Source organism: Vanessa cardui, chromosome 1, assembly GCF_905220365.1.
Source record: "Vanessa cardui chromosome 1, ilVanCard2.1, whole genome shotgun sequence".
Taxonomy (NCBI): Eukaryota; Metazoa; Arthropoda; class Insecta; order Lepidoptera; family Nymphalidae; genus Vanessa; species Vanessa cardui.
The window spans coordinates 10,254,998-10,282,577 of record NC_061123.1 but is presented as its reverse complement, the minus strand read 5'-3'; the positions used below and the strand labels follow the sequence as shown (position 1 = coordinate 10,282,577).

Sequence of the window (27,580 nt, the reverse complement as noted above, 5' to 3'; positions counted from 1 at the left end):
ATGCTATTCATACAGATTGCTTAATCTGTCACGTCAAAGTAAGCGAATTCTTGATTGGATTTCAAAATTTATAGTAGGTTACGGTTATAGAATATGGTGGTAAGGCTTAGAATAGGCACCTATATTACAAATATTCAGATCTTCACATTGATTTGATTTGACCTGACTTGAATAAATGACAGTTCATTATTAAAAGCATTCAACATTGCTTCTTATTATATTATAATTTAACTATTTGCTATCAGTATATTTTATAATTATTTGATTGTGTTCTTGGTAACTATTTAAATTATGATTCAAAATCTGAACAGATCAGTTCAACATTTTTTTCCTAATTTGAAAGACTGTTACATACATCCTAAAACTATAATTGAATATACTTATATTTTATGCATTCGGAAAAATAAAGCTTTATGTTATTTAAGGTTAAGTTGCTGATAATAATGGGAAGTAATAATAAATATGAATAGGTAAACTCTTGCTTAAACTAAACTGCCTCGTTGGTATTTAGACGAATCAATAGCTTCGGTTCCCAGGCTTGAAAACTAGGTGTAACATCGATAAAATACATATTTTGTTGTATTTAACTAACGTCGCTTTGTATTTTTAAATGTTAAAAAGGCTAACTATTGAGTTTCCTGCTGGTTCTCTCGGTAGAATCTGCTTTCCGAACCGGTGGTAGTTTTACTTGATATACCTAGTTTGTCAACCGACTTTAAAAAGGAGGAGGTTATTTAATGACGATTCAGAAGTGCTTGTCATAGATTTTTGATTTTTAAGTATAATGACGAATAAGATTTTTGAACATATTGATGGTAGTAGATGGGAGTGATTTTGTCATGACAGATTTCTATTCTAAGGGAATTTCTTACCCACTCATAAAATAAGGAGGAAATCAATAAGGAATACAATTAAATCATTTTAAAAGTTTTGAAAACGTGTCCCCAAAATCTGTTAGGAAGAATATTGTTCTTTAGCAATATATTAATTTATATTTTAAAATTAAGTACGTGATATTAACAGATTTAATGTGCTTAAATTATTTAATGATGATGTTATCATCTCCTGCAACAGGGTATTAGCAATTCCACCTACTTGACGTCAAGACTCTTGACATTTTCCTAAACAAGTTAGAGTATGTTTAAACTATTAACTTGATATTTCTCAACTCCGACATTTATTATAAATCATAACAATTTGTACAGTACAGGAGAAAATAATATAGATTTTAATACCCAAAAACCTAAAAGCTCCGAGATCGGAAAGCTTTTATTTTGTTAGATAACAAACATTAAAAACGATTACTGACACTTTAATATTGTTTAAAACAAAATGTTTTATATAATTTCAAACACATTTGAGCGATAATTTTACCTGTTACCATTTCATGCGCCATTATCTCAAGCGAACAACGCAAAGTCCGCAAATATTTCACAATTATATTTCCTCAATCTAATGTATGGCAATATATTATGCGTTGATTTTAAATTGTTAATTCGACATCTAGTGCATACTTTATAATGAATAGTAATATAAAAAATGAACCATTTTTAATGCATCTGTAGAATTAGAATGTCTTGGATTTTGTAGTTGAGTATTTACACACTAATACTTATATTTACTACGGATAAAAATATTAATTTATATACGTATTTGTATGTAAGTTTATGACTGCACCGCCTTTTTATGGTATAAGTTTGCGGACGAGCATATGGGCCATCTGATGGTAAGTGGTCACCATAACCCATAGACAATGACGCTGTAAGAAATATTAACTATTCCTTACATCGTCAATGTGCCACCAACCTTGGGAAATAAGATGTTATGTCCTTTGTGCCTGTAGTTATACTGGCTCATTCACCCTTCAAACCGGAACACAATACTGAGTACTGTTATTTGGCGGTAGAATATCTGATGAGAGGGTGGAAACTACCCAGACGGGCTTGCACAAAGCTCTTCCACCAAGCCACTACCAATTACACCGATGGTTTTCAAAACTCCTACTGATTGGGTTGTCTGGACGAGATGGCTAATAAGCCATAAGTCCGCCCATTGTACAACACTTTTAATCTACTTTTTTTATATTTTATTAATTTTGTGTAATTTTTTTTGGTTTGCAATAAAGTATATTTAATTAATTCATTATTCTGATCAAACAACAGTAATAAGTATTGTAGAGTTCCGGTTTGAACGGTAAGAGCGTCACTGTGATTACAGGCTGGAGGGACATAACATCTTCGTTCCCAAGGCTGTTGTCTCATTGGCCATGTAAGGAATGGTTAATATTTCTGACAGTGCCTATATCTATTTGCGACGAAGACCACTTGTAATCAGTTGGTATAAAAATTACAATTACAAAGGAAATAGTCTTTTTGTTATTGATTGCACGTGAATATAATCTTTGTATTATAACAAATAGCACTAGTTGAAGTTTTGTATACATTATTTATAGTTCTTAGTAAAAATATATTGTTTGCTTGTTGTTTAAATTATGTACAACGTTCGCACTAAACTTAATGCCAAGGTTTACGAGTTTCAAGTGATCTATATAGAGGTAAGTGTATTAAATAATAATTTTAACCGCCTGTTGTGTTTCTGAAAGGAATAATTATACTTATCATTGTTAGGTTTATGTTAGTATATATTGCTTGGTTGATGTTAAGATTGCTAACACGTTATTATTTCGCACTTGTTGAATTCATTATTCTCGCGTTTGATTTTGGTTCAGTTCTATCTAAATACGAGTATAATTATATGCTGTGATTATTAAAAGCACGACGCAGCAATTTTGTATCGGATTTATCAAATTCATAAACTAGCTTTGCCCGCGACCTTGCACGAGTTTTAATTTAACAACAAAAAATATTATTGTAGCCTAAGTTTGTACCTTAAGTTAGCCTTATTATATCCGTTATTTGCCAGTGATTCCTTGATGAAGTCCTGTCAAAATCGGTCCAGCCGTTCCAGAAATTAGTCGGAATAAAACGGAGGGACAGACAGACAGACAGAAAAAAATTGTAAAAAATGTTATTTTAGTATATGTTCCGTGTACACATATATGTGAGGTGAGTGAGCCAGTGTAACTACAGGCACAAGGGACATAACATCTTAGTTCGCAAGGTTGGTGGCACATCGACGATGTAAGGAATAGTTAATATTTCTTACAGCCATTTTACCATCAGGTGGCCCATATGCTCGTCCGCCTGTATATATATATATATATGTAGTAAAAAGGGCTACTTTAACATTACAAACAGACACTCCATTTTTATTATATGTATAGAATATGTACCTATATGTTTATAAATAGTTTATAGTAATATTCTCAAGTAATTTCGTAACCTTCAGTGAAACAACATTTACGTATTCCTTCATAGTTACATGTATTTATAAAACAGTAAGCGAAAACAGTAGCAAGGTCGATTTGAGTTTACAAAAATTCTTTGTTGTACTTTGATGCAAAAAATGAGGTTACGAGATCAGCAGGAAGGTTTTCACTAAAACTTTAAACCTTTTTTTATTTATTCTTTAAACAAGACGTGGATTTGTTAAGTAGGTTTGTAATGCACGTATATTTAAATGTTATGTATAATGTACGTGATTGAAATAGATTGCGACTGCCCAAAAGAGGATTGTATAGTTTTCATGTGTATGTGGGTACATAATTTTTATGAGTTCTTTTTTAACTTTTAAAGACCTTTGAGTGTAGGAGTTATTAGAATTCTTTTATATCCCAAGTATTATAGATATTTGATATATTAAAGAGTCACGTGAAACCTTCATGTGTCTGAAGTAATTTGAGTTAAGTTGATCATTAGCGACTCGCTCTATGATAATTATATATTGAAAATATAAGCAAATTTTTCATTAATTCGAACTTAATTAGTCTTTTTAACATCTGGGTATGTACTGTACTCTCATCATATATTTACCGTTGTTGTTGTATTTAGGTTTGAAGGGCTACTGAGCCAATGTTATTACAGACACAAGGGACATATAGTTTCTAAGGTTGGTGGTGTACTGGTGATATAAGGAATGGGCAAATGTTCATGAGCAGTGACCGAGCCTGTCCAAATATATATTTCGTACAAAGAGAAAAGTTTCTTTAAAACTAATAAAACCCAGCAGACGATTATTATTGTGGCGATATATTGAACTGCTTATAAGTTGATGTGCAGAGCGACTTTATAGTGACATAGTACAACGCAAATCGTTTTTTTTTATTAAATTAGTTTAAAAACCTTTTCATAGTCGTATATAGATATTAGAACGGGGATAAATATTTTCGTTTATTTACACATGACTTGACAAGTATCGTCATTTGGTGGTTTAGTGGCCTTAAATTATTGATAAAATAATAGTTATTTGAAATCTATCAAATCAGATAAATTTCAAACAACTATTGTTAAATTAATATAATTTTGTTGCAACTTATAAGTCAAGGTTTCATATAATGTATTGACGTGTCAAATGTTCGTTGATATGTGGCGAAATCGAGAACATAAACACTGATTGATTTTAATTGGTTTTTGCTCGACCACACACTCACTGTTTGTAGTGAAATACACGCCCACCCTATTGTTAATCTTAATAGCGAATTTACTGTGAGAGAGTTTCAAGGCTCTATATAAAGTTACAATTGTTAGGACTAGTGCAAACTAAGCTACGTTCCTTCTAAATATCAAAGTCATAAATATTTTCTGAGTCATAATAAATAATAAATAAAAAAGTGTATGTGTACGTACGTGTGAATGTATTTGATTGTGTGTGTATGTGATTTTTATTTCTATAAATAATATTTTTACAACATCGAAACTTTTACTTATTTTGTTTACAAATACATACTTAAACTTTACTTTTTTTGTATCGATTTGTTCTTACCACGATTGGACAGTCTTATAAAATAATAGAAGTGGCAAATATTTGTTAAAGGTTAAGCAGTTTAAATACCAATACCTGTTTGCACGATTAGCAGTATTGGTAATATAATCAGTAATCAGTATTAAGGATACAATGCTTTTACAAATGCAGTATATCAAAATAAATTCGTTTAAATATCGAAGTTTATTTGTATTAATCAATAATATGGCTACGAAATATTATATATATATATATATAATATATATATAATATATATACATAGTATGACAATAAAGTTCCAATATACGTTTTTTTATTTAATCTTACAGCTCTACCAATGTCCAGTATGCCATGTAAATAAGCTGATTAAGCTTTTTATCCTAAACAATTTAATTAGTTCAGTCTGAGTTTCTTTCGTCGGTTCTTTTCATGTCAGGATATTTTCTATTCTGAACCGGTGTTAATATTTTATTTGACTGTTAATAAGTAAGTGTAATATTTCTATATTGAATAAAATAAATTAAATATTTATCTTACACTGTCATAAGAAAAAAAGAAGGTCAAAAGGATAATGATTAAAATATTAAAGAATATATTTTGAACTGAATATAGCACAATGTCGCAGTAACAAACCGCAATTGCATAATATATATGTCATATCAAATGACAAATCTGAAACAGAATGCAGTTCTGTACGTGTTATAAATTAAGTTGCATAAAAGTTCCACGATTTAAGGCACTTAATAAGACTTAAATTACAAAATCTTTATTGTAGCTCTTTGCGGCGTTTATGAAAATAACACGATTATATACTTAGATGAAAATTGTAACACTTTATCCACGTTTTCTTCCAGTTATCTTAGGCAGAAAGTAGTCGACTGTTTGTGTCACTATACACATTGCTTTCGATATGTAATATACTGCTGAAAGAAAATTTGACGAGCCATATTTTGAGGGTTTATATAATTGAATGATTTAAAAACAATTAGACGATGATTATTAATGACAGAAATATTGATGAAGAAAGATTGTTTTAGCCCAGAATGGGCTTGTTCGTTTATTGCCCAGAAGATCAGGATTACGAACAACGGGAAAATGTTGCTAGCATTCTAGCAACCTTCCACGCCTTCACTTTCCTGTATTAAATACTTTTAATACACATTTGTATATTTTTAAGGACTGAATGTTCATTATTTTTATGTTAATAGAATATTAATTAATAAAAAAATAAATCAATAAATAACATTGTATGAAATATTAATTTCTGTTGTGAGTTATGAGCTCGTAAAAGTCTTGATTATAATGTGTTACTAGTAATATATTATTTTAAATTCAGTTCGTTAAATTCAGCAGTAGAATAATCGAATAGATCGTAATTTGATTACTATTTGTGGAATATAAATCAAGATTTGACCTATTCAACCATGGACGTTGTACTGCCCACCCAAAATCCCATAACAAGAACGGCCCACTTCAACATTCATTATATTGTTATAGCCTAAACATTACCAATATATCTTCAACAACATATATAATGGTATATAAAAACTGAACTAATATTATTATTTAAATTTAGAATATAGACTTTTTATTTAAATTAATTGTGACGTTAATTACAAATAAAAGTTCTCTACCATTTATACAGCGCTGACTGAATCTTGTTTCCAATTAAAGGCAAACATTTTATTTCCATTCCTTTTACAGTTTTTAAGATTATTTTTAGAGTTCTGTTCTTAAATGATAAAAACGGAACCTTCATCCTTATGTCTGTCTTTTTATCTTACTTTATAGACTAGTTACTATAAAGAGTATGATTTTCCTATTTAATTTTCTGGGTACATGAATATAGTGATTTAATATGACGAAAACAATTTTTTTTAAGAAATGTAAATATGTCTATGAGATTTTAAACTATATAAAATCAAATCAATCTTGCGTGAAACGTAACGGGAGGGTACGATGATCTCTCTACTTTTGTCCAACTCGCACTTGACAGCTTTTTTAACATTGCAGTTCCATACGAGTCAGAAATTTAGTGGGTGTTAATGCATTCAGACCCGCAAACGATGCAAATTACTTAGTAAGCGGGAGATATCATTCTAGCCGCCTACACCTCGCTCGGCGCCTAATAGCAAACTTGTTCTTTAATCCGAATGGAATTAAATTAAGGAAACGCACAACCAAGGGTCAATGTCCAACAATAAAAACTCTTCAAGAGAAGTATAATACATATTTTACAACATTCTAGTACGGTTCTAGTAATAGCGATCTTCGTTAATTCGTAGACAGCTGAAATAAATTACAGAAACCTTTGATACTAACGCGATTTGACAACTCATTAAATCTAATTTTTAAGGTTTTGGCAATATAGTTGAGAAAAAGAATCAGCCTTGTTTTATACAAAATATGTATGTTTTTATTGTATTTTTTCGCATTATTATCATCAGATGTATTCACTCAGATGGTGTTGGAATACACAGTAAACGTGTTTCAACACATGCTTGTAAATCATCGGAGCATTTCCCACACAGCTGTATCATTATCTACATTTTCTATGATCAGTTCAAGGCTAGGTAGCTATGTGAATTTTTGCGCCATAGCAGCGGGATAAGATTAATTGTGATATGGAAATATTAGCCATATGTAAATTTGGATAATTCTTCGTTCTAATTTTAAATTTTTTTTTTTTAATATTTAACAAATTGTAATTGGTTTCAAAGTAGTGTTTTTTTTTAATAAATCCTATATCCGTATTAGCTATATCAGCCATAGTGGCTGATAATTATAGTGCACATGCTCGTTTCAATTTTCATAAGAAAATGGAACTTAAACTCAAAATGACTGAAATTATTTCAGGCACAGGACAGACGACTTGGACCTTCCGAGGAGTTTTCACTGTGTAAAAATCAAACTCGGGCCATTATTGACATTTATGCATCAATAACTTTTGTTCCGTCTATAACAAAAAAATAATATCATACGTAATATAAAAATTATTTTGTATTGTATTGTATTTCGAATATTATATAGTAATATATAAATAGATTGATATATATATACGGTAAAATAAACTATAGTATTTAAACTGCCGATGGGTCGCCCACTTCTTGCAACAAATTTTCCTTGAATTTAGCCTTTAATCTTATTTACATAGTAAAGCAAACGCATATCTTGGAAGCAATTTATCTTCCAATCTCAAGGGCTCTATGTCGACAAAGCATATATTGTTGTAATTATAGCTCTTATACCACGGTAAAGATTTTTTTTTAATTTAAAATGTGTAAATTGACGACGTGAATTGTTTTACGTTATTTCGCTTCATGGGAGAATACCGCTTTGTTAAACTATTACTATTAACAATTGTGTATAGTAAGTTGTCTTTGTTAGAAAAATTTTGTTCGAGGTTTTGTTGCAACTCGGTAGAATCGTGCTGTGTACTTGAGATTTATTTTTTGTCTTTTCAATCGTATATATAGTTATTATGGTCTATTACTATTATGCAATTGCCTATGCACGATTGTTCGTAAAATATTTCCTTTTTAAATTTTTTTCTTGGTACCTACCGAATTATCATCGCTAACCATATCTTTATCATCGCCTACTTAATTACCAATTTTGTATAATTTATATTATAATATAAGAATATAAAAAAATATATATTCCTCACTCTCAAATTCGGTCTTTAGTGTCAAACCCGACACCTCTAAAGACCAAGAACAAAAGGTTTTAAGTGCTTTTCGTGACACGAGAATGTAATTTATTAAAATAACTATACAATAAATTTTTATGGTTAAATCCATGATCCTTGGTATTTATTTTATAGCTAGTAAATCAATGAGCTAGTCGAAAGTATGTAAAAGTGAATCTTCCATCATAATGTTTAACATTAGCGAATTAAATTGAACGTTAAATAATTTTCTATATTGCACATTAATAACCCAAACGTGCGCGAGAGTCGACTGTCGTCCTAAATCCCACACCGCTCGTGAATGTTAGACGTGACAGGTCATTCGAATTAAGATTAAATTGCATATTTAAAGAAATTTTAAAAACATTGAAGATAATAGTATCTACAGGCATATATAGGATATGTATTTGCAGGTGGAATCTTGCAAATAACTAAGCCATTTGGCTTTGTAAATGTTAAAATTCATCCAATACAATTGTAAATGAAGGTCAATTGTATGTTATAGAAAATTCTTAGCAAACATTGTTGAAATTATTTACAAAACAATGCTTTAAACTTGCCCATTATCTACTTGTGAAACCGAATATTCTAATATTGTGAAAGCCACAAATGCGTGTCCTATTACAGCAAATAGATTTCAATATTGCAAGTAAATAATGTAAGGTGTGGTTAAATCAGTCCAGTGAATTTAAGAGAATGCAACGTTGTTGTCAAGTACGTTATCTACAAGGCCGGTGGTGCAATTGTTCTGAATACCTAGCTCTTACTGTGTATGGCTATTAGTAGCACGATCGTGATTACAAAGTTTTCTATATGTTTAAGCATTTCGGTAACATTGCAGTTTAAGTTTCGTTGCTGTATTTATAATACACTTTATGTATGTCTTATTTGTCATATTTTACCTTGAATCATAATCTAGCCAGACCAGATATGGTATTGTATTTATGTTTTGATAATCGCAATTCTATTTTTATGTTTCAGAATGTCTCGGGGCACAGGACCGTTCCCGGCAGCGCTCCGGTTCCTCCCGGAGCGTTCCCAAAACGGCCAACATCAAGAGGGATACTGACTTCGATTGCCCCGAAGAGTTCGGCTACTACCCGCATCCCACCGACTGCACGCTGTACTATGTTTGTGTATTCGGCGGCGCCTTGCTCGAATCTTGTACTGGTGGCCTTATGTACAGGTAATAATTTATTTAAATACATAGGAGTATATTTAAATTATCTTATAGATACTTTCATTTAACAAATTATTTAAGTTCGTTAAATATCTAAAATAAAAAAATACTATATCTACGTTTCAGCCACGAGCTCCAAACTTGTGATTGGCCGCGTAATGTGGGCTGCGATGCCACCGGTGCCGTGGTTGCGGATGATTTAGAACGCTTGAATGAGAGGGAACCTCCGTTATATCCACCAAGACGCAATCCACCGCCGCCGCCGAGAACGCAGCCCAACCCCGTAATCACTTCCCGAGGACAACCGAAATTCAATCGACAAGAATACGAACAGGTTTATAAAATTTAAATAAAACAACATTAGCATATTCTGCACCCAATTATTTAACTAAAATAAGATAATATTAAATTTCAGCAACAGGCATTGTATGCTGAAGTGGATGACCTACCGCCAGTTGAAGAGATTGAGAATGATAGGCAGCAGAGAGTTTATAGAGGACAACCTTCGACAATAGGACAAGTTCAAAAGGACAGAGATGGCTACGGGTCCCAGGCCATTAGTTCTGGAAGAACACTTAATTCAAACATTATACCTGCTTCGATTAATCAAAATAGTAAAATTGGTTCATTTTCGTTTGGTACTCAAGTTGACGACAGAAGAACAGCTCCTTTAACTCAAGCGCCTCAGACGTATAGGTAAAATATAATAAATTAATAATGAAAACATTTGCAACATATTATAGACATAAAATACTTACTTGACTATATGATTTCAGAGGAGGTAAATATGACGACGCTACTGACTCTTCTGACAGACCTAAATACTTTTCGACTGATAAACTTAAAGTGAATGACATAACTACAAACACTTTATCGAGAAAAAAAAGAGAAATTATAGAGCCTTTAGTAAATGTGTCTAAAACACCGGATGAATTATCTAAACGTAATGATAATGATGAAGTCATGGAATATATTGAATTTGACGAAGATTCATCTGAAATCCAGTCTGATGAGGAAAATTTAGATGAAAGTGACAGAGGAAAACGACAAATTAGATTTTATGTTAAAAATGGACATAAGATACCGACGAAAAATTGGCAAAATGCTAAACCTTTGAAAACTTTGAATTTCCCGCAATTTACATATAATCCAAATATACAAAGTCAAAGGTTTCAGCCTATTTACCAAACCAACAATTATGATGGCAGAAATAATCAAAAACCTTACCTTTCAAATAATAATTATTTTACATTGGATAATGCATATCCAACGTTTTCAAATGATAACAGTCAAACTGTAAGGCCATTTAAAGCTAGTATGCCAGATCCCTCAAAACAAACGTTTTCTCAAAATAATGCACCTACTCAAATAATAACAAAAAGTCCACCAATATCGTCTTTACTAAATAATCAAAATCCTTTTTCTACTCTAGTTGGTGGTTTTTATAATAATGTTCTAAAAGGAAATGACAATAGAAACAATAATAATCTGTATTCACAATCCGTATCACCAACTAAACAAGCAAATCTAGTATCCTTCCCAGATTCTTCACTTCTTTCAAGTTCAATTGTTACTGGTAAACCTATTCAAGGTACTCCTTCGACGCGAGTTATCAATAATTCACCAAAAAACGTAATTAATAATGAAAACCCATCTCAAAAACCAATTCTTATGAACAACAATAAGCCTAAAGAAATACAGGAACAAGATTATGATGAAGATGATTCAATTGAAGATGAAGAAAACTCTTCTGAAGAAGAAGATGACAGTAATGAATATAGACACAATTTCCAACCAGATATATCTAATTTACCTCATGGTTATACAAATCCTAGCAATAAATTTGCCAACATACATAATCCATTTGCCGACCCTAATTTTAATTTTGATTCGTTCTTAGCAAAACTTCAAGAAGACCACTATTCTGTAATTGGCGTATCAACGCCGAAACCAACAAAAGAAAAAAATCCAGAACGAGTTATTAATAATAACAACAATAATAATAATGTGTTTACTACTATGTCATACCCTGATAGTGGACTGCGTGCGTCAACCTTAAAGTATAAAGGAATAAGTACGCCAAAACCTTTTACCATGCCAGCGAGTTTGAGTAACGACGGATCTAACCAAGGCAATTCAAATTTCGTCCAGAAGCAAACACAGTACTCACAACAAGAAAAAAATATTCAAAGGCCGCAAAACTACCATCAATCTCAACAGGTTACTCAAGATCAAAATTATAATAGACAAACGCAGAAAGGAGCAGGAATTCCTTTGGAATCTTTGAAACCAAGGTTAAAGCCACCTAACTTCAATGACGATCGACAACTTCCCATAAGTCACAGTTTTAATGCCGCCATAAAAAGTACTGTTCAGCCTCCGAGGCAAACAGAACTATCTAAGCATTTACAATCGGTTACACAAAAACCTTATACAATAATATCGGGCACTGGATCGCCTATAGCATTTTCCACCCCTAACAATTATAACATTATAACCCTTCAAAACAATTTGTCAAGTAGAAGACCGTATATTACATCAACTATCTCGCCAATGAATGGGTTAATATTATCATTTTCACAGTCAACTCCAAATCCTCTGTCTAGCATAGCTTATCAACATCTTTCTACTTTACAACAATTCTGGAATAATCCTTCAACCGATATTTCGGTCCCAAAAATAACGATTAGTAGACCTAATCCAGTAACGGAAACTCCTAATAACGTTTACAAATTTCAACCAGTACAAATTTCAACTCCGAATGTTGATAACAATCAATTATCTACAACCACAACGAAAGACCCACCTAAACGAAAACCTATACCAAAACCTTCACCGGAAATGAATGATTATTATTACGACGAAGAAGATGAACAATACTATTATGAACCAGTTGTTAAACCTAAATATATGCCTAGTTCTGAAATAAAGCCCCAGCGACCTCCAATGGCACAAAATTATCAAGAATACGAAGACACATCATATGATGAGGATACAAATCAACGTGTGAAGCCTGAAAATTCCGCAAAACCTAATAAATATAATCCATTTAAACAGGAAGCTGTTACTAAGAATCATAATGATGTATCTGTTGTTACTAAAACACCATATAAACAATCTTATAAAAATGTAAATGGAAAAATACCAGTGCCAGTAATGATGGACGTAGTTAATTTCTCTGACTCGATGTCCAATCATCCCGACGTTTCTGGCTATCGGATTGTGCATAATAATCCTCGTAATAGAACCGTTCATTTAAGAAAACCCATCCGAATCGAGAATAGGCCAAACACATTGAGACCTCCTAAATATCTGAATCATACAACTTTGCGTCCTTATACATTAAGGCATAGATTAGCTAAGCCAACTACTGAAAAGAATCAAAATGACCTAGATGAAGAAAGTAAAAAGAACAGAGGGAGAGTGCGACATCATAATATAGTAGCACAAATGCTTATTACCACACCTCGAGACAGCTACAAACAAGAGACTCGTTTTACAAAGACTAATCATGACGATAGAACAAACAGGTAAAAACTTTGCAGATGCTAGCAATGACTAAGTAAATTATATTATACTGCACAGCTATGTATATTGCCATCAGAGGTGACGACAATTTTGCACTGTACTATATTTCATTTAGATTAAACATACATTATCTTCTCAATTCTTTGGTAATACTGTGGATGTTGGGTTCTGTTCTTCTTTTACAATTAACCATGCTGTGGCAGAAATTTGACTTAACATACATATTATTGTACAATATTGACTAGACCAGACTAGAAAATATGACTTACAATATATTTAAGTGATGACTTTTTTATTTTGCTTGTCAATAATGACGCTAATGATCAAGTAGAATAATATTAATCCTAAGTAAATGTTGCTGATTTAGTATCCTTTACTTTCAACATATATAACAATTTAGTTTATGTGTTTTCTTTCAAAAAACACTTTGCATCTTATTATTTTCTCATACTTCAGATTGGAACCAACAGAGAGTGTTACTCCTACTTCATATACTGCAACCCCGCGACCTAAAATGTTGTACAATGGTTCTCAAACTTACAGTCCCGATCAATATGATCCTTATTACGCTGTTTACGATGAAGATGGTGAATTGTACAAGGACACAGGTGAGGAAAATGCACTTAAATCTCTCAATTATTATCGATCGTGTGGACAAACTTGTATCATAATCATTTTGTATTTGAAACCATTTATTTAAGCTTACCTGGTCTGATTAATTATCATTAATGGAAACATACAAATATGATATTATATGTTATAAATAAGCATGCTATTGTATGTACTCGTGATACCGACTCCTTGAATATTTAATATGTATTTAAACTATTCAAGCGATGTTAAATACTGTTACAGGTTTATGGATAATATTTACCAATATAAAACCTAAAATACTGTTGTAAATATTCTTAATAAATTATTTATTTAAAACAATAACGATGTAATTTTCTTCGACGTCCTATAATAGCGTCTAAAATTCTAACAGAGTTATCATTTTTGTAATCAAATTAATTGTCCAAGTTACCCATCTTTAACATGGCAATCTTAATTTCTTAATAATAAAAAAATCAATGAAATGACTTGAAACAACGATATTAATGGTTAATAATGACGAGGATGTTTAACACACTAACGGGAGAACGGTACCGGTGTTGGCAGACTATGTGCAGCAATATAATACGGCTTCGCTTCGACCAGCTGTCCAGCAGACGTATCGTGGCACACCTCCGCCAGCTCGCCGACCTGTTGAGACTTACTCACCAAGACCAGTTTCCCCTGATGACTATGATGATGCTCTTATTCAAGGACAGGTACATAATTGAATACAGTATAAAAAAAACTATATATATAAGAATAAAGTATAAATAGAATATCTCTAGATTTAAGCAACGATGTACACATGCACATATAGGATAGAAAATATTTAATTATACAACAAAGCATTACAAATAGAAGGCAGTTCAAAAGAAAATTTAAATGTAGAGATGAGCGGTCTTTTTGCTAGCAGAACGATTTTTTTTCTAGACAGACTTTGTATAAAGGACACTAACTGTTAAAGAGGACAGGAAGTTCGAAAAATAATATAATAAATGCAGTGATTATATGTTTTTGTAATAACTAAAGATATTAAAAGATCATGAATACATAACAGTAATATCGCTAGTCAACAGACGTTGTTTTATTTAAAAAAAATCTTTCAGATAAGCAACCAGAACCAATACCAGTCCTCCGCTCGACAGCCAACAAGGTAATATTTTTAATATAAAAATTATGGATTTCTATTAAACAAAATCAATAAGTTTAAAGCGGAGAGTTATTTAAAACGTTTATAATATAAATAATCCAGGGGCGAAGGTAACGAATTGGGCTATGATCATATTCCAAGCAGCGTGAGGACGACTGTTTATGAAGCAACTTCCCTACGCACTACTCCTTCTACAACTAGCACAAGCACTACTACTACTACTACTACTACCACTACTACCACAACCACACGACGTCCAACAACTGCACCCTACACCGAAGCTATGACCCCGACTCGATATACTCCAAGGTACTACAAAAGAATACGTGATTCTAAATCTTTAATCATCAAGGCTTAAATCATTACACCAGAATTCATTCTCATACACATTCTCCATTATTTCAACGTGATTTTTAATATTTCCATGTTTCATTAATCCTTCAATCTCAATAGCAACCTTAAGACTGATAATAATTAACTAATAAAGGCTTGGAATTCAATAATTTTAATCGGTTTAAAGGTTGTTGTAATAAAACGTGTATTTCTTTTTCATCTTAGTGTATATAATACTATAATCTTTATTAGTTTATTTACTTTCTGCCTTATGATGTAGTTGTAGATTTATTTGCCTTTTGTAGTATCTTTATTTTATGTGACATATTCTATTTGCATACAATTTAATTAAATATTTTTTATGCGATTATGAATCTATCATATAAAAAACAGATATGGTTTCTAAGTTCAGTTGAAAATATTTAAATAATAGGAGTTGGTTTTTCAGAACTGAATTTAGAATCATTTCTTTGCTTTGTATTCGACAGATCATCAAGCGATGAAAATCGTATTCGCGTTCCCGTTTCCACATCAACCGAAAAATCTCTTAACGAACCCACGCCACTAATTCCTTCTACAAATTCACCTCTTATAAACTTCTCATCCCTCGCTAAACCTTTTGAAAGGACAGACAACTCGTATAGGTTAGACGAAGCATCGACAGAAAAATTACCGACTCGTAGACTGACTTCACGTGTGACTAACAGTAATCGTAAGGACAATGTTAATATAGAACAAGATATTTCAAATGAAAAGACTAAAAAAATGTTTTCCATATCAACTGGTTTTTCATTCCGTCGGAATGTTAATAACACTAAAAATCCTTATACATTAACTCTAATTTCAAAACCTTTCGATGAGTACTCAACATCAAGAACTAAAAATAATCGCGTTAATAACAATAAAAAACAACATATACAAAGATTTCATTATGATACAAGCAATAATGATGACTCTGCAAAACATAAGAAGATACAAGCGGCTGATGATAGTTCTTCATTACGTCGAAAAGACTTTAGTTCAGAAGCAAACAATAACGACGACGATATTTCTATTTATTCGACACCTTCTGTACAAAAATTTACGTCAAGGAATAGAATTCGTACAAGTACTACTCCAACTACCGTAGATACAAAATATTACTTAAAGACTATTTTAAAGCGTCCGGTCAGTAATGACGATTCTACAGAAAATTCTATAAATACAGAAGCTCTTTTAGAAAGAAATTCACACAATGTAACTGACGATCATGACCTTAATTTAAGTGCTTATCCCGTCGAGGACTCAGATAATTGGAAGCAAATTGATTTCAGTGATAACTATAATGAGCCTATTGTATCACCATATAAAACTTTAGATAATCTTAGAAATAGTGAACGTGTTACATCAGAAAACATTAGGCAAGATATTGATGCCATGTCTACAATATCCAGTACAACTAAGCGTTATTTTTCAACTACACCTAAATTAGATACTTTCGAACAATCTAAACCAAACTTTTCTAGAAAACCGTCTTATTATCTTTACCAAGTAGAAGACGACGTTATGGCAGATCATACTACTGAAGTACTTAATGGTAAGGTTAAAAATGTCATTAAAAGCTTTATAAGTAACTTTCCAAGTTCATCTACCTCAAAACATATAGAGTATACATCTACAACACCCCAAACCGATGAAAAAGTTATTAATATAGAATCTCAAAGGATAAAACATTTCCCTGTCGAACAGCCATTCCGTAGCCACTTGCAACAATTAAAAGTTATAACAGAGTCAAACATAATTCGGTACGTTTCACCTACTGGTGAAACAATTACCTTTACTGGGCCAAACAGAGATACAAATAACGATTATTCCTCATCAACAATGCCTACTTTATATTCAACAAGCCAAAGACCTTTAGTTGACATTGAAACGGAAGCTGGGTTGATAGATACTGTTCCAAGCCCTGATTACGTATCGGAAAAAGGTATTTATCAATCTAAATTCACTAGTTTTGTAAAAGGTAAGTCCGACATAGAAAAATCGAGAAAATATCAAAGTATCATTAATGTTGAGGATTCACCTAATGATAATATTAATATTAAGAGTCACGAAAACACTGACAATATTGATGTAGCACCAGTAGTTATAGTGAACTCTGAAAACGTTAAAGCACAGACAGAAACTGAACAGCCACGACTAGTAGATGACTATGAAAGTGACATCGCCTCAACAACTAGTACTACTAAATCGACTACTACTTTGAAAACTGTAACAGAAACAAAACCGACGACTAAAAGCGTATCCTTTCCAACTCGCGCCTCTCGAATCAACCCTGCCATAAAGTTAGCTGCGGCAAATCTTGGAGGTGGGCGCAGGAGTTACCAATCGTCGTCCAATTGTTCATCAGATAACAGTCTGCAAGTGAATCCAAAATGCAACGAAATCAAATATCAGAGGTACTCGCCGGCCAGTAGTCGTAACATTCTAATGTATTTCATATTAATAAATGGACGGTGGAGGCTTCATACTCCTTACTTTCCGCATCGCGTTGTAACTGGCATGTGAATGAACATCTCTCTAAACATTGATAATGGCACCCATTGCTAAAATCTTTCGCTTAGCATACTTTCTATTATATTCTCATTGGGGGACTTCCAGTCGGTTGAGTTTAATTTATGAATTGTTAACTCCTGACGCGACCATTTCCGTTTCCTGCACCATGCTATATTTTTTATTGTTTAAACTTATCTTATAATAATTAATTAATGTGTTTAATTAACTTAAGATCATTTTAATGTTTTCAGTAGAAAGTTCCTCAATGTAGTTAGCCCTGTCATACTGTTGCACCACATCGCAATTCATCATTTTTATTTAAAAGCACCTGAAGTAGCAGTGTTTTAAAATTTTATTTTTTTATAAACAAATGCATGAAAAAATATTAAGAAAAGTTTTCATCCAAATATTAATTTTGTTAATCATATGCAATTCCAAAGCAATTTAATATTTTTTTAAAGTTTTTGATTTGCTTATTTCTAAAACCACGCATACTAATTTAATATTTTTAATGAGCGTTTTACTGGAAATTTGTATTTTACAGGCCAAACACCAGCACAAGAGGTCGTGGTTCTGCTCATTATTCAACTTCGGGTGCATCTGATTCGGCACAACAGACACCTAACAGAGGAACACCCCCAACGTTAGAATTACGATTATAAATGAAATTGTAGTGCTTATATAAATATATCGTTATTTTAATATTTGCTGCCTTTACTTGTGACATTCAAAGCTTTCACAATATTTTAATTTGTGTTTAATAAATATTGCAGTCGCAGTCGTCCAACTTTGAAACCATCAACTGCTATAGTAGCTAAGGTAGCAGAAGTGGATATTTACACTAATCCTCCGAGTCGACCTGCTCCAGTATATCCTCAACCTACACCTGATAAAACGGCAGCTAAATGCAGAAAAGATGTCTGTCTCTTGCCTGACTGCTTTTGCGGAGGAAAGGATATACCTGGTATGTGATAAAAAATATTATTACTTGATCTTTTAGTTTTATATATTTCACTATTTGTAGAATAATTTAAAAATAAAAAATTGTAACATATAATCAATCTTAGGAAATTTGCCTGTCAGCGAAGTACCACAAATAGTTCTTATAACTTTCGACGATGCTGTAAATGATTTAAATAAAATGTACTACGAAGAGTTCTTTGAAAGGGGACGAGTCAATCCAAATGGTTGTCCCATAACTGGGACTTTTTACGTTTCCCATGAATGGACAGATTATAGTCAGGTGCAAAATTTATATGCAGATGGTCACGAATTTGCCTCACACACTATATCGTAAGTTTATTAGGTATAGATGGACTATTGCTGAAATCTGACGTATCTTCCGGAAGCATCTATGGAGATTTCGAATTGGGATCGACTATTCGGTGCTATAAGAAATAATTGTATTATCAAAGCACTGAATAATCGTCTCATTTTCTTGACTAACGGTTTATGGCCATCTATTTATACAGTTTTCTATTTAATACTGTATATTATATACTGATAAAATATATATGTTAACTATATAAAAATAATTTATAAGATAATGTTTTTAATAATGGTTTTTCTCTCTTTTCTTCCATCCTTTCTACCTAACATCTATACCTTCTATTGCCTGCCAATTCTTCCTCTTCCTGGCACATTTGACACACCCGAATCACACGCACAATCACTACCTACATCCCGCGACAAATAGGCGAATTACCGGTGGATAAGATCCCGCAAATCGTTCTGCTGACGTTTGATGACTCTGTTAATGACTTGAACAAAGGACTCTACGCTGACTTGTTTGAGAAAGGTCGCGTTAACCCTAACGGGTGTCCTATTTCTGCTACATTTTACGTATCACACGAATGGACGGATTACAGTCAAGTACAAAACTTGTATTCAGCTGGACATGAGATGGCATCACACACAGTTTCGTAAGTGATTGAAGTATACACGCACAAAGCCTAACTTTGCACTATATTGACATTTTTTATCGATATAATTTAATTTACTTTTTTATAATATATATTTGGTTTCGGTCCTCAAAATTAATATCTATTACTTTTACCTTTTGAGCTTAATGATATTATTAAAAAGAGCTTTTAAATAAATTACAGATAAGTGACACTAATATAATATAATTTGTCACCTCAATTTATGATTTAAATTGCAGTCATAGTTTTGGAGAGCAATTTTCTCAAAAGAAATGGAACAGAGAAATTGGTGGTCAAAGAGAAATTTTAGCCGCTTATGGAGGTGTAAAGCTTGAAGACGTTAGAGGCATGAGAGCTCCATTCTTGTCTGTCGGAGGCAACAAGATGTTCAAAATGTTGTACGATTCAAACTTTACATACGATTCATCACTTCCCGTGTATGAGAATAAACCACCGAGCTGGCCTTACACTTTGGACTATAAACTATTCCACGACTGCATGATACCACCGTGCCCGACCAAATCTTATCCAGGTTTTACATTTTTTCTAATATTATCATCATAATTCATATTTATAAAAACTTAGATTTAATAATGAGACCTAGATAAGACTAAGAGTTATTAATTACAATTATGACACACAAAAATATTTTAGGTGTATGGGAAGTACCCATGGTGATGTGGCAAGACCTTAATGGTGGCCGTTGCTCTATGGGAGATGCCTGTGCGAACCCTCCAGATGCGGACGGCGTATACAAAATGATATTAAAGAATTTCGACAGGCATTACACAAGTAACAGGTAAATTTAGTGGCGCAATTATTATTTTAAATTCCATAGTTTTATGTAGACGATGTTTATGCTGTAATAATGTTACTCTTTGCAGGGCTCCGTTTGGTCTCTTCTACCACGCAGCTTGGTTTACTCAACCACACCACAAAGAAGGATTCATTAAATTCTTGGACTTTATAAATCAAATGTCAGATGTATGGATCGTCACCAATTGGCAAGCTTTACAATGGGTCCGCGATCCAACTCCAATATCGAGAATGAACAACTTCCAACCTTTCCAGTGCAACTACCAGGTAAATAAGGCATTTTATAAAATACATTTGAAATAGAGTTAGCTATAACATTGATATTTTAATATTAATGCTTAATATTTCCTCAGGACCGGCCTAAGAAATGTAACAATCCTAAAGTATGCAACCTTTGGCACAAATCCGGAGTAAGATACATGAGGACGTGCCAACCGTGTCCAGAAATATACCCTTGGACTGGCAAAACTGGAATAAGATCATCGCGCATCGACAATGACATCGAAGAATAAATATTCCTACCAATTAAGTAGTTACAAAACAAATAATATCCATCCCGAAGAACGATCCATTAGTATTTGCTTTTTATTTGTAAGCCAACGAGGCAAGGATCGCTCTAGTAAATTATTGTCAATAGAAATTGTTTTGTCACCAACTAGTAAGTGCCATTTAGAGTAGATGGTCACAAAGCAAAAATTGTAAATTCTACACGTTTTCATAATATTTGAAAGAGATTTTTGATTGTTTTATAATAAATTACATTTCGTTCCGTTTTAGATAAAGTTGTAATGTATTGGAAACTGTGATATTATGTGTTTTCAACCGTTTAGAAAGAAAAATGCATCCAACATTATTAGTAACTTTATTTAATTACTTCGTCGGTGTTACGATGTTTTGCTTTATATAGTGTTCTTGTAATAATTTATAAATTAGGTATTTTCATTTACTTATATTGGAATGGAACATACAGTAGGATTAAGAATTTTATATGAAATCACAAAGTTACTCAAATAGCAATGAGATTAACTGCGATATTGTTATCAGTTCAATAATTATTGAAATCATCTTCATTAACATTTTGACAGATTATAATTTTTAATGTGAGCCATATTAAAATTTAGAAATACTTCTCCTATCTTGCCAGCGTTGTGGTTAACACTGCCTTTTTATACAATTGTAAATATAGTTAGTGCTTTGTGTTAAGTGTTAGGTTAAGACTATGTGAATTGTAAGCGCTTCAGAATCATGGAAATTGTCATAAACGTGTGTTTTGTGTTTGGACAAGGCGAACTTTCGGCGTATATAAATATAGCGTCCCGTGAACGTCTGTCTACATCGCATTTGTGATGAAGCACATGTTAATGTGATCGCTATCATCATTTAGAAATTATAAATTATGGAGCTTGGAATCTCTATTATTGTAACTTTTTGAAAATTCAATTTTTTTTAGTATTCATTTATTTTAGATATAATTTTTATCGCAGTGTATAATTCAATGCACATTGGGTGCTGCTAAATCAATAGTAGCGCTTGCAAAATATATTTAAAAATTTGCAATATTTATAAGTCCTATTATTGTAAATATAGATATAGTATTTAAAATTGGTAGTTCCATTCTTATGCGAATTGTGTTTAATAAATATTTTGAATTATTTTTTATCGGCTTTTTGATGCATGTCGTATGTGATGTTTGATACTGGGACCCGTTTCTTCTACCAGATGTACTTTTTGTATTCATTCAGGTAATTTTATTACTTCGATATGTAATGAACGCAAGATGTGCAGCTTAATAAAATGATATGATTAGTTTGGTGTTTTATTTATTTTAAAACTAACAAAACTGAATCTTCTTCAACAAAACAGTACAAAAGGAAAGTATAGTACGAAACAACTGGGCCAAATTCGTAAAACTGATCACATTCGAATTGAGTAAGCGTACTAATATTGATAATTTGGGATAGCGATCCCAAATTATCAATATTCATTTCTCATGATTTCTACACAAACGTAATAACTTGTAATATCATATGACCTAATATATTCGTCAATTAGACACGTCGATTTACATGCACAATTGTTTTCTCTGGTTGGACTGACACGGAAATATATAGCAACGAATAGCGTCGAATGGCGCGATAGGGAGCTATTTCTATTGGTCGTGTAAATCGGCAGTAGTCGGTTTTATTTTCATTTCATTGCATTTTCCGATTCTACATCTAATATGTGTCGTACTATAAGTGCAAAAGCGTGACGCAGAAAGAGCGGACCTACATAAACATATTGAGATATTATGAGTATTGATATTCCTGGCATATATTTATTTTTCAAATAGCACTGAAAAACCTTTAACCGCCAACTAAATTGGTTAGTTTTCTATTCCTTAGAAAATGAGTATAATATAAAACAATTAGTTTAGACCAATGATATTATATTATACAAAAATGTATCATTGGTTTAGACATTTTAAAAATCATGTCACTTGATATCAGCGTTATTTGAATTAATTAATGGTATAAATAATGCTAAATGAAAAGTACACTATTTTGTGAAAATAAATAAATCTATACTAATATTATAAATGTGGAAGTAACTCTGTCTGTGTGTCTGTCTGTCGCACTTTCACTACCAAACAAACGAGCCTAACTTAATGAAATTTGGTATGAAGCAAACTTGAACTCCAAGAAAGGACTTAGGCTATTGTTTTGCTCAACACATGACAAATAAACTCCTAAAACGCGACCGAGACCGCGGGATACAACTAGCATATATGATAAAAGACAACAACGAAATGTAAAGTAATGTAATGATGATATTCTTAAATTACTAATAACAAAAAAGGTAGTGAACTTTTGCTAAAACTTTTAAAAATTCTAAACAAAGAAAATAAGGTAAACGCGAAGGTAAGGAGAAGAATTTTAATAATACAATATTTCCCAGATTTAATCCAGATATGATTTATTAAAGTAGCGGGTTCTATATAAATAGAATTTGTCGTTAGGTTGTTTTAAAATAATTTAAAATTTAAATAAATTTATCAAAATAATGTTTAGTATTACTAAAAGCTCAGAATTTCTAAGAACTTAATTTGTGTTCTATACAAACACGTCATAGAATCATCGAGTCATGCATAACATAATATCCCTGACCGTGAAAACAGAATTGCTCATAAAAAATAAATTTTCAATCATAACACCTGCCTAAATGTCAATACGTTTTATTTCAAGTCTAGCCAAGGTCCGCAAAGGCCTATAAAAAGAAGGCTTGATAAGTTATAGTAACATTATGCTATCTAAGCTTCAAGTAATAAACAAAGACCATACTAAAATATGAAGTTAATAATCACAATTATTTATTTACTATATTTTTATCAAGAAATGATTTGTGAACAAAGCAATGATTTTACATCGAAATTTATGTTACAAAATTACCACAAGCCTTTGTTTTTTAAGAATCGATATCATTTATTAAAACCTGAAAAAAATAAACTCAAATCTGATGCTCTCGAACTAAATATAGTTCGAAGAGAAACTAAAAGTTCGGTAAAGGTTAAGCGTGGTGCTGATCCAGTTTTCCGCGGACATCCGAAAACAAGAGAAGAGATTTGGCATGAGAATTTCCTGAGAAAAAATACTAATTTCGATCAAACATCGTCTCTTTCTAATCTAATAAATAACATTACATTGACATATTTAAACGATTGTACGCCAGTTATACTTTATGATGACCAAATAAAGTCGAGTGAGAGCTTTTTGTTTCAACACATCTTCAAAAATTTCCCTGTTTCGTTTATGCATGGGTACATAGGTGAAAATGATTACTTAGAAGAGCCGAAGTTGCTACAGCCCAGACGAAACTGTCATCATTTCATAGTTTTTCTGACTGATGTGATGAGAAGTGCTAAAGTCTTGGGTAAGCAATCGGAAAGCAAGGTTATTGTGGTCGCACGATCTTCACAATGGGCTGTTCAAGAATTCCTTGCGGGACCTGTATCAAAATATTTAGTTAATTTACTTATCATTGGACAAAGTTTTAAGGATGACGAAAGCATGGTAAGCATTTAAAAACTAAACTTCCGAAAGGTATAATTAGTATACATATATCTGAATTATACAATGAATTAAGTAATAAATGATTTAACAGGAAGCGGCGTACATATTATACACTCATATTTTATATACAGACGGATTGGGTACTAGCAAGCCTTTAATATTATGTTCTTGGAGTCATGGAAAATTTTCACGAAAAGTAAATTTATTTCCAACTAAAATGACAGAAGGCTATGCTGGTCACAGATTTTTAGTTGCCGCTGCAGATCAACCTCCCTTTGTGTTTAGGAGGTACTAATTTATTAATCATTATTTTTGTTATTATTAAATTATATGACTAAATATATGTATTAATCTTTTTAGAATAGAAACGGATTCGGATGGTGGAAATCCAAGAGTAGTTTGGAATGGTCTTGAAATAAAAATTCTTAAACTGCTAGCTGAAAGAAACAATTTCTCTATCGAAGTAGTTGAACCTCGGGAACTGCAATTAGGGTAAAATTTTAAAATTCTTCATAAATACATTTCAGTAAAGTATCAACACATTCAATAAAATATTATCGTAACACTGATATTTTTTTTAAGTTCTGGTGATGCTGTTGCTAAAGAGATAATATCCGGTCGAGTTGATATCGGCATAGCCGGTATGTATATAACCGAAGAAAGAGCTCGTGATATGGATGTCAGTTTCTCTCACTCTCATGATTGTGCAGCATTTATAACATTAACATCTACTGCACTTCCTCGGTCAGTAAAGTCGGATATTTTGGTTCATGTATAACTTATCGTGATATATAATTTCATCTAAATATTTCAGCTATCGAGCAATACTAGGTCCGTTCCACTGGCATGTCTGGGTAGCTTTAACATTTACTTATTTAATTGGTATAATCCCTTTGGCATTCTCAGACAAGCATACTTTAAGCCATTTAATTCACAACAAGGGGGAAATTGAGAACATGTTCTGGTACGTCTTTGGGACGTTCACTAATTGTTTTACATTTGTCGGTGAAAATTCTTGGAGTAAAACAACGAAAATAACTACAAGATTATTAATAGGTATGATTTTTATACGTACGTTAAATTAAAATCATAATGTAATTATTTACCTAATTGTGGGTAACAGCAAGATTACTATATTAATTATTTGTTTCCCTTACACAATGGACTGTTAAAAACTGTAATTACTAAATCATTATCAAATAGTTTTACATGTGTTATAACATTGTAGGTTGGTATTGGTTGTTTACAATCATTATAACAAGTTGTTACACAGGATCAATTATAGCATTTGTAACTTTACCAATATTTCCGGAGACGGTAGATACGATATCACAACTTCTGGCGGGGTTTTATCGTGTTGGAACTTTAGGTATGACACTTTTAAATTCATTTTTATTTCAGTTATTAATAATATTTCAAATGTCTTTAAGCAATTTCTACGATATAATAGTAAATATAATAGTAAAGTCAATTTCCCACTGCTGGGCTTAGGTCCATTCTTCCATTAAGGAGAAGATTTGTAACATGAATATGTTGTTTTAACAGCGTGGTGGAATCACCACGCTGTTTCAATGCGGGTTGGTGGATTGCACATGTGGCAGAATTTCGATGAAATTAGAAACATGCAGGTTTCCTCACGATGTTTGCCTTTACCGCCGAGCACTATATGAATTATAAACATAAATTAAGCACATATATATAGCAGTGTTGCCTAGGTTTGAACCCGAAATCATCGGTTTAGATGCTCGCGTTCTAACCACTGGGCCATCTCAGCTGTAGATATAATAGTAATACATTTTAAATAAATCATGTGTTTGTTTAGATCATGGTGGTTGGGAAAGGTGGTTCTATAATTCATCGGATGCCTTAACCAATAAGCTTTTGAGGAAATTGGAATTTGTACCAGATGTCAAAACTGGTATACAGAACACTACTGAGGCATTTTTCTGGCCTTATGCATTTCTGGGATCACAATCGGAGTTGGAATATATAGCACAAGCGAATTTTACAAAAACGGAGTAAGATTTGTTTCATTGATCAAATAATATTAAAATATTGTAGTTAAAGAATAATAACGTTTTAGGTCGAAACGTTCACTTCTTCATATATCCAATGAATGTTTTGTACCATTTGGAGTTAGCGTGGGTTTTCCAAATAATTCTTTATATGGGGCAAAATTAAGTAAAGATATCAGCAGGATGGTACAAAGTGGTATTATAAATAAATTAATTGATGAAGTTCGATGGGAAATGCAGAGGACGAAAACAGGAGGATTATTATCAGTAAATATATTAAATTACTAGGAATGTATATAAATTTATAATTGTAGAATGTTTTTGCAAAATCATCGTATTTTGATTTTTTAGGTAGTACATAGTCCGATAAAGATGAATACAATTGAGGAAAAGGGCTTAACATTGGAAGACACACAAGGCATGTTCCTATTATTGGGTGCAGGGTGTCTCATAGCGGCTACTGCACTTTTATCAGAATGGATGGGAGGATTTACTAAACGATGTCGCAATTTAGGTAAAAAAATCACATCGACGAAGACGCCAAAAAAACTTCCTAATACGCCAAAAGTTTCCGCGAAGACGAAAGTAGCGAATAGTGATGACACCGAAAATAAAGTAGGATTTGTAGAGAGGGCTTCTAGCTTTGAATCTGATTATACTTGTGATGGTCAAATTATAACTGTTACTCAAGAAAGTATAATAATACACAACGATTGTAATGAAGAAGTTTGGGATTCTAGGCGATCCAGTTTAATCGATTTAGATTATGAAATCCAAGAAATTTTTGAAAAGGAAAATAAGCTTATCGAAACAATATCAGATAACATCAACAGAAATGAAACTGCATCAAAAGGTGCTTTTGGAGATATTGTTGATACTAAATAGGCTTAGTTCTTGTCTCGCACTACTT

At 32.2% G+C, this 27,580-nt stretch overlaps 2 protein-coding genes across 7 annotated transcripts in view; both read left to right on the top strand.

The window, feature by feature from the left end:
• Window positions 1-22,412, top strand: part of LOC124531473 (MATH and LRR domain-containing protein PFE0570w) — a 97,865-nt gene extending 75,453 nt beyond the window's left edge. The window contains exons 2-17 of one of the 6 annotated variants that reach the window (XM_047106086.1): window positions 9,530-9,734; window positions 9,855-10,062; window positions 10,144-10,424; window positions 10,505-13,258; window positions 13,713-13,864; window positions 14,454-14,566; window positions 14,957-15,003; window positions 15,103-15,309; window positions 15,822-17,771; window positions 18,413-18,511; window positions 18,642-18,832; window positions 19,565-19,790; window positions 20,030-20,322; window positions 20,445-20,589; window positions 20,675-20,873; window positions 20,960-22,412. In XM_047106086.1, coding sequence (XP_046962042.1) covers window positions 9,530-9,734; window positions 9,855-10,062; window positions 10,144-10,424; window positions 10,505-13,258; window positions 13,713-13,864; window positions 14,454-14,566; window positions 14,957-15,003; window positions 15,103-15,309; window positions 15,822-17,771; window positions 18,413-18,511; window positions 18,642-18,832; window positions 19,565-19,790; window positions 20,030-20,322; window positions 20,445-20,589; window positions 20,675-20,873; window positions 20,960-21,118 — 7,229 coding nt within the window. In that variant the 3' untranslated portion in view covers window positions 21,119-22,412. Of the gene's footprint in view, window positions 1-9,529; window positions 9,735-9,854; window positions 10,063-10,143; window positions 10,425-10,504; window positions 13,259-13,712; window positions 13,865-14,414; window positions 14,567-14,956; window positions 15,004-15,102; window positions 15,310-15,821; window positions 17,772-18,412; window positions 18,512-18,641; window positions 18,833-19,564; window positions 19,791-20,029; window positions 20,323-20,444; window positions 20,590-20,674; window positions 20,874-20,959 lie in introns of all 6 variants that reach the window. The other 5 variants (XM_047106071.1, XM_047106167.1, XM_047106245.1 and 2 more) reach the window with 5 other exon arrangements.
• Window positions 22,413-23,980: 1,568 nt separating this feature from the next.
• LOC124543559 (ionotropic receptor 21a) lies at window positions 23,981-27,555 on the top strand. The gene is made up of 9 exons (XM_047121795.1): window positions 23,981-24,655; window positions 24,747-24,943; window positions 25,016-25,147; window positions 25,238-25,399; window positions 25,470-25,711; window positions 25,884-26,024; window positions 26,478-26,673; window positions 26,739-26,937; window positions 27,022-27,555. The coding sequence occupies exons 1-9, from the start codon at window positions 23,981-23,983 to the stop codon at window positions 27,553-27,555; spliced, it is 2,478 nt and encodes an 825-aa protein (XP_046977751.1).
• Window positions 27,556-27,580: the final 25 nt, after the last annotated feature.